At 56.7% G+C, this 5,788-nt stretch overlaps 2 protein-coding genes across 2 annotated transcripts; both read left to right on the forward strand.

Annotated features, from left to right (window-relative positions):
- Positions 1–296: 296 nt before the first annotated feature.
- On the forward strand, positions 297–3,404 carry C8A04DRAFT_36090 (uncharacterized protein; the record flags this gene model as incomplete). Its single annotated transcript, XM_062783401.1, has 3 exons — positions 297–563; positions 948–2,167; positions 3,401–3,404. 3 exons carry the CDS (start codon positions 297–299, stop codon positions 3,402–3,404), a joined length of 1,491 nt encoding a protein of 496 aa, XP_062638551.1.
- Positions 3,405–3,997: 593 nt separating this feature from the next.
- C8A04DRAFT_10883 (uncharacterized protein) lies at positions 3,998–5,785 on the forward strand (the record flags this gene model as incomplete). The annotated part of the gene is made up of 1 exon (XM_062776749.1): positions 3,998–5,785. A coding segment is annotated over one exon (1,788 nt), but the record flags the coding sequence as incomplete, so codon positions are not given.
- Positions 5,786–5,788: the final 3 nt, after the last annotated feature.

Here is a 5,788-nt window from a genome sequence, read left to right on the forward strand (position 1 = left end):
CCCCCCCCCCTCCTTCCGTCTTCTTCTCCCAGCACCTTAATGCCCCACGTCTTTACCAGCATCTCTTCGTTCCTCTACTCCTACCCCCTTCTTCTATCTGTTGGTCTTGAGGGCTGTCAACTGCTCCGCCATGAACTTACCTCGGCCCGGGCCGGAGGGCGGTGAGAAACGGCAGAAGTTTTGACCCCACCATCACCTTCACCTTCAAACACCTTCCATGGTTCCTCGGCCGGCTGGCTGTCTCTCCCTGTCGCCTTTGGTACGCTGCCTGTCGCCGCCTCCTGACGCCGTTTCCCATGGCTTCCCGAGTCTCGGGATCCTACCGCGCTGGCCTGTTGGCCATGCGACTCCCAGCTGCCCGGCTCACGGCCTCGGTTCCAGCGTCCCAAACCGCCATCCGGCGCCTAGCCGGCTTACAATCTTCGATCCCCACGACCTGCACCCTGAATTATGCGCCCCGCCGAGAATATTATACGCCTCCATGGAGGGCCGGTCAAAAACCGCCATGGAAAAGTCATGGGGCAGACACTCAACCGTGGAAAGAGGGTCCTGGAGGTCAGAGGGTAAGGAAGGCAAAGGCGCTACGGCACGCATTGAGGAGGCTTGGGAAAATTGGACTACCACCGCCGCCAGCAGAGACCGATCAAGCCACTACCTATCAATTTAAGAGGTGGAAATGGAGAGAGGATGAATGGGATAAAGACAAAGTGTCCTTCGATGATTTCAACCCCAAGACCGGAAGCTTCGTCACAGTCAAAACTGATGCTGGAGAGGTTGAATACGGCGAAAGCTATCTTAGAATAACGCTTCCAGCTGCCGAGGAAGCAGCGTATGTCGAGCTTGAACCTGAAGTCGAGGCTGAATCAGAAGCTGAAGCCGAGCATGACTCCGAAGGCGAAGTCGACACCGCATCCGAAGCCAAAGCCGAAGCCAAAGCCCGTCAAAAGCATAAGCCTCTGATATCCACCCTTTGGCTTCGCGACTCGTGCCCTTGTCCCCTTTGTGTCGACCCAGACTCGGGACAAAAGAACTTCTCGACTACCAGCCTTCCAGAGAACCCTGAGATCGAGACAGCCCAGCTGGACAACGACGGTTCGCTCCGCGTCGTTTGGGCCAACGACCCCCTGAGCGGCGGGGCCCAACATATCTCTGTGTACCCCGTTGCAACGGTAGAGTACTTGAAGAAATGGGACAGAGCTCCTATGTATCGGCACTCGCCCGGCGCCAGACTTCTCTGGGATCGACCCATGTTCGAGGGCCTTTTGGATCAGGGTCGCGGCAAAGTCGATTACCAGGACTGGATGGCTGGCGGGGATCAATTCTGGCGAGCCCTCAACGACCTCCGTGAGATGGGCTTGATCTTTGTGCGCGGCGTGCCCTCTGACGAAGAGGCTGTCGAGCGCATCGCGAAGCAAATCGGCCCAATCATGGAGACGTTTTATGGCCGAACCTGGGATGTGCGCTCGAAGCCCAACGCTGAGAACGTAGCGTACACCAGCCAGTTCCTGGGTCTACACCAGGACCTCCTCTACTACCCCGATGTCCCCCACCTGCAGCTCCTGCATTGCCTATCCAACGACGCTGAGGGTGGCGAGTCCCTGTTCAGCAACGGCGCCCGCGCCGCCGTCGAGCTGCACTTAGCCACACCATGGAGTCGCACTACCCTGAAAACCCACCCCGTCACGCACGGCTACAATAAAAACGGCCACGACTACACACGGACGAGTCCAACAATCCTGCTTTCCCCCGACGCCTCCCAGGCCGAAACGCGCTGGTCGCCGCCGTTCCAGCAGCCCTTCCGCCCCCCACAAAAGGCCGAGCATGTTCGGAACTTCATCCGTTGGAAGCGCGCCGCAGCCCGGTTCCAAGAACTCGCCGAGTCCAACACGCACATGTTCGAAACCAAGCTGCAGGAAGGCGAATGTGTCATCTTCAACAACCGCTACATCCTCCACGGTCGCCGCGCGTTTGCCACCGGGAACCAGGGCGGTCGCTGGCTGAAGGGGACTTATGTCAACGAATACGAGTACAACCGCGCCATGCTTCGTCTCGACCAGCACATGCGGCCCAAGGCGATTCCGGGGGCGTGGCCGAAACAGGGGACGGACTGGCGGAAGTTCCAGCGGCGGGAACGTGAGATTGTTCGGGTTTCGATGGATAGGGCGAGGTTTGGGCCCTCGCCGTTGATACCGGACTCGCCGGTTTTTGATGAGTCGGAGAAGACGGTTGCTTCTCCGCGGCGTGATAGATCACGACCGTATGACGATATGGAAGACGTTGATGAGGACTTTGGATTGGATGAGCCAGAGGAGCCGGCGGGCTCAACGGAGTCAACGGAGTCAACGGAGTCAACGGAGCCAACGGAGTCAACGGAGTCAACGGAGTCAACGGAGCCTAACGAGACGACTAGGAGGGAGTAGGAGTGTGTGTGACAAGAATAGAGCCTGGAGAGGCGCCACGGGCTTCTAGGTCCGTTGGCTTCGCGTAACTTGTACATTTATGTTGTAAATTAGCAAGCCTCACAAAGGAGAAAGGGAAGCAACCGAGACACTTTCACCCATCCGGGCTACGTTGTGTTTCCCTGGCATGGGGTCACATATCTCTCACAACCGAAACCACAGCATAAATCACGGACCACATGTGCGAGACAGCAAATGTATTATCGCTACAACACGCCCAAGGAATATCTCCCTAGTATCTCGTGATTCGATACCATTCGCTCTGTCCCACTTATTCCTACCTTTTTTTCTCCTCCCAGGCCCTCGGCTCCAATGCTAAACCGCTTAAGCGGCAATGGTAACCTCAACCTCAACACCAGCCTCAATGTTGATGATGATCTGCTTGACAATCTCCGTGGGAGCAGTCAAGTCGATCAGGCGCTTGTGGATGCGCATCTCGTAGAGATCCCAGGTCTTGGAACCCTCACCGCAAGGAGTCTTGCGGGTCTGCGGTTTGGGGATTGCCCCGTTAGCATTTCATTCATTCATCCCGAACCGACCTGACAATCGGTTTGGTAGTAATAGACATGTTTCAACGCACCATGATCTTGAGGGTCTTGGTGGGCAGACGGACGGGGCCCTTGGCGCGCAGGTCCTTGGTCTTGGCACGCTCGATCAGCTCCTGGCAGACCTTCTCGAGGGCCTGAACCTTGCGGGAGGTGAGGGTGATGCCTGTGTATCCGAATTGTCAGTGAGGTGTTCGGTTCGGTTCATTTCAGGGCCTCGGGGCAAGAGGGAAGGGGCTACGGACGGATCTTGTGGACCTTGGGGGCCTCTCCGAAGTCCTTCTCGGGCTTGTTGTAAGACATTTTGGCGAATTGGGTCTCGGTGGTTCGAGGGATGGGGTGTTGGTTGATTTTGGAGGTGGGAAAGTGCCTTCACGACTCGAACACTGCGCGCAGTTAGTTAGTTTGGTCGCTTACATTTCCTGCTTCCCTAAAGGTCAAGGAAACAATGTTATGTTTCAATGGCATCGAGCAGTGAAATGCGACGTACCGGTTCGGCAAAGTGATGAAGGCTGAAAGATGGCGGCTGTATGCTTGGTTGGAGGTCTCGAGATCGCGAACTTTTTTCCAATTTCGACAATTTTGAGATTCAGGTCTGGTGGGGTGACGCTTGGCAAGGGTTGTGGCGCACAGCTGTGCGGTGGCGGTGCATTAAGCTCTGGAATGTGGCTTGTGGCCCGCCCCACGGTCAGTGACGCATCCGGTGAGCTCCGTCCCACCCTGGTACTCCGTACAGAAGGCCCTACCGCAACAAGACACCCATCATAAAGAGGCATTCTTCGCCGAACTGCTGGGCGATCAGAAAAGCTGTGGCATTGTGGCCAGTAGGCAAAATTTTAGGTTTTCCCGATTTGTTTTTTTCGCTTGCTAAAACTCACAGGTTCGAGTTTCTTCAGTGCTCCTGCTGAGGGCATAAATTATTTACTTAGCAATTACACCCAGGCGACCCATTGTTTGGACAACACCCCTTACCCCTGAAGGTCTCTCAACACCATGGCTTCACGACTGCCCGCATTCGCACTATTTCCCATATCGACATGGCGGGACCAACTCCCACCCGATGAATGGACCGCTTGTCTTGGTGCCTGGCAGGCTCTTCTTGACAGCCACCTCTCACTATCTGACTCCGAGTTTACGACCGTTTCAAGCAAGGATGATAGCTTACCAGGCTTTCTCACGAGCTTTACTCGGGAAGTTGCGTTAGGAGGTATCGCCATTTTAGGACCATCCCAAGCTGCCAAAAGGCTGTTAAAAACGACATTCGAAGTCACTACCAGGTTACTTCAGTCGCCGTCGGTGCCTAGCGAATTATTGCAGTGGGAGTTGGCAGCAGATCTGAGCAGGTTATATGGCCACAACAAGGTCTTGCCGGTACTCGACGGTCTACCTGCTTCTTCCAAAACCGGTCTGGACTCGTCTTTGGCTGCTCTCAAAAAGTTCCTGATCAAAAACCTCGACGCCGGTCTTGATGGCGGGGATCTCAAAGGCATTGAAGAACGTTTAGAACGCGTAAACGACTTGATTCGTGTTTCGCCCCCTGTTGCCGAGTTCTTTCTAGCCGGGAGCGACTTCGTGGACGGTTTAATCAGCTGCTATAAGATTACGAATCCCCCGCTCCGGAAGGTCCTGATTGCTACGACGTACCTCTGCCTCACGGGGCTGGCGGAAGGCCAGAAACTGTCGTCCTTGACCGACCAGCTTTACTCTCTTAAAGCGGCTGCGGAAACACACAGGACCGGTCCACTTAACGTCAACGACTCTCTCGTTGCCGAGCTCGTCACATCCACACCATTACTCCAAAGGTTACAACGCCGACTCGAGCAGACCCCGGGCACCTCAACCCGGGCTAAGACTGTTCTCACCCAGCTCGGTACCTTCAAGAAAGCAGGCAGCGGCATCACCAAGCCCAAGCGTTTGATCAAGCGCAAAGTCGACAAAGGCAAAGGCCTCGCCGAATTCGACGACGCCCAAGTCCAACAAGAAATCCATATCCACCGCATGAGCCAAATCTCCCAAGTCCAAGACCTCTTCCCAGACCTCGGCACGGGATTCATCGCCAAGCTGCTCGACGAATACTCCGACTCCCCTGAAATCGTCATCTCCCACCTCCTCGACGATTCCCTGCCACAACACCTCCAAACCGCCGACCGCACCGAAGACCTCTCTCCTTCGCAACCCACTCCACAACCCCGCCGATCCTCCCTCATCCCACGCCCCACGCCTCCCCTTCACCCAGCCACCAACCTCACCGAAGACGACTCAGATGACGCCATCCTCAACGCCCCCCTCGGGAGTCTACACATCGGCAAACGCCCCGGCAACGCCGACACCTTACTGGCCGCCCCCAAACCCGCCTCCCACAAAGCCGCCGTGCTCTCCGCCCTGGCCGCCTTCGACTCCGACGACGACGAACGCGACGATACCTATGACGCGGCTGATGTTGGGGGGACGGTACCCGCCGGTCCTGGTGCAGACGACGATGTCGGCAGTGCGACTACAACTGGAACATTGTCCGATACAGCGGAGGGTATCCTCTTCCGCACATGGCTAGCGGCGACAGATCCGGGGAAGAGGGTATTTGCGCGGGAGAATGAAGTGCGCAAGGGGGTTGAGAGGGCGAGGTTGCGTGCTGAGACGGGGTTGACGGATGAGGTTATTGAAGGGTGGGCTGTGATGGTGGGGAGGGATGCGGGGATGCGGAGGAGGTTGATGGCGCGGTTTGGGGAGTGGGCGGGGCAGCAGGCTGAGGTGGTTAGTACGGCATGGAGGGCGGGGGGGGATGGG

Source organism: Dichotomopilus funicola (genome assembly GCF_033296635.1).
Source record: "Dichotomopilus funicola strain CBS 141.50 unplaced genomic scaffold C8A04scaffold_18, whole genome shotgun sequence".
Taxonomy (NCBI): domain Eukaryota; kingdom Fungi; phylum Ascomycota; class Sordariomycetes; order Sordariales; family Chaetomiaceae; genus Dichotomopilus; species Dichotomopilus funicola.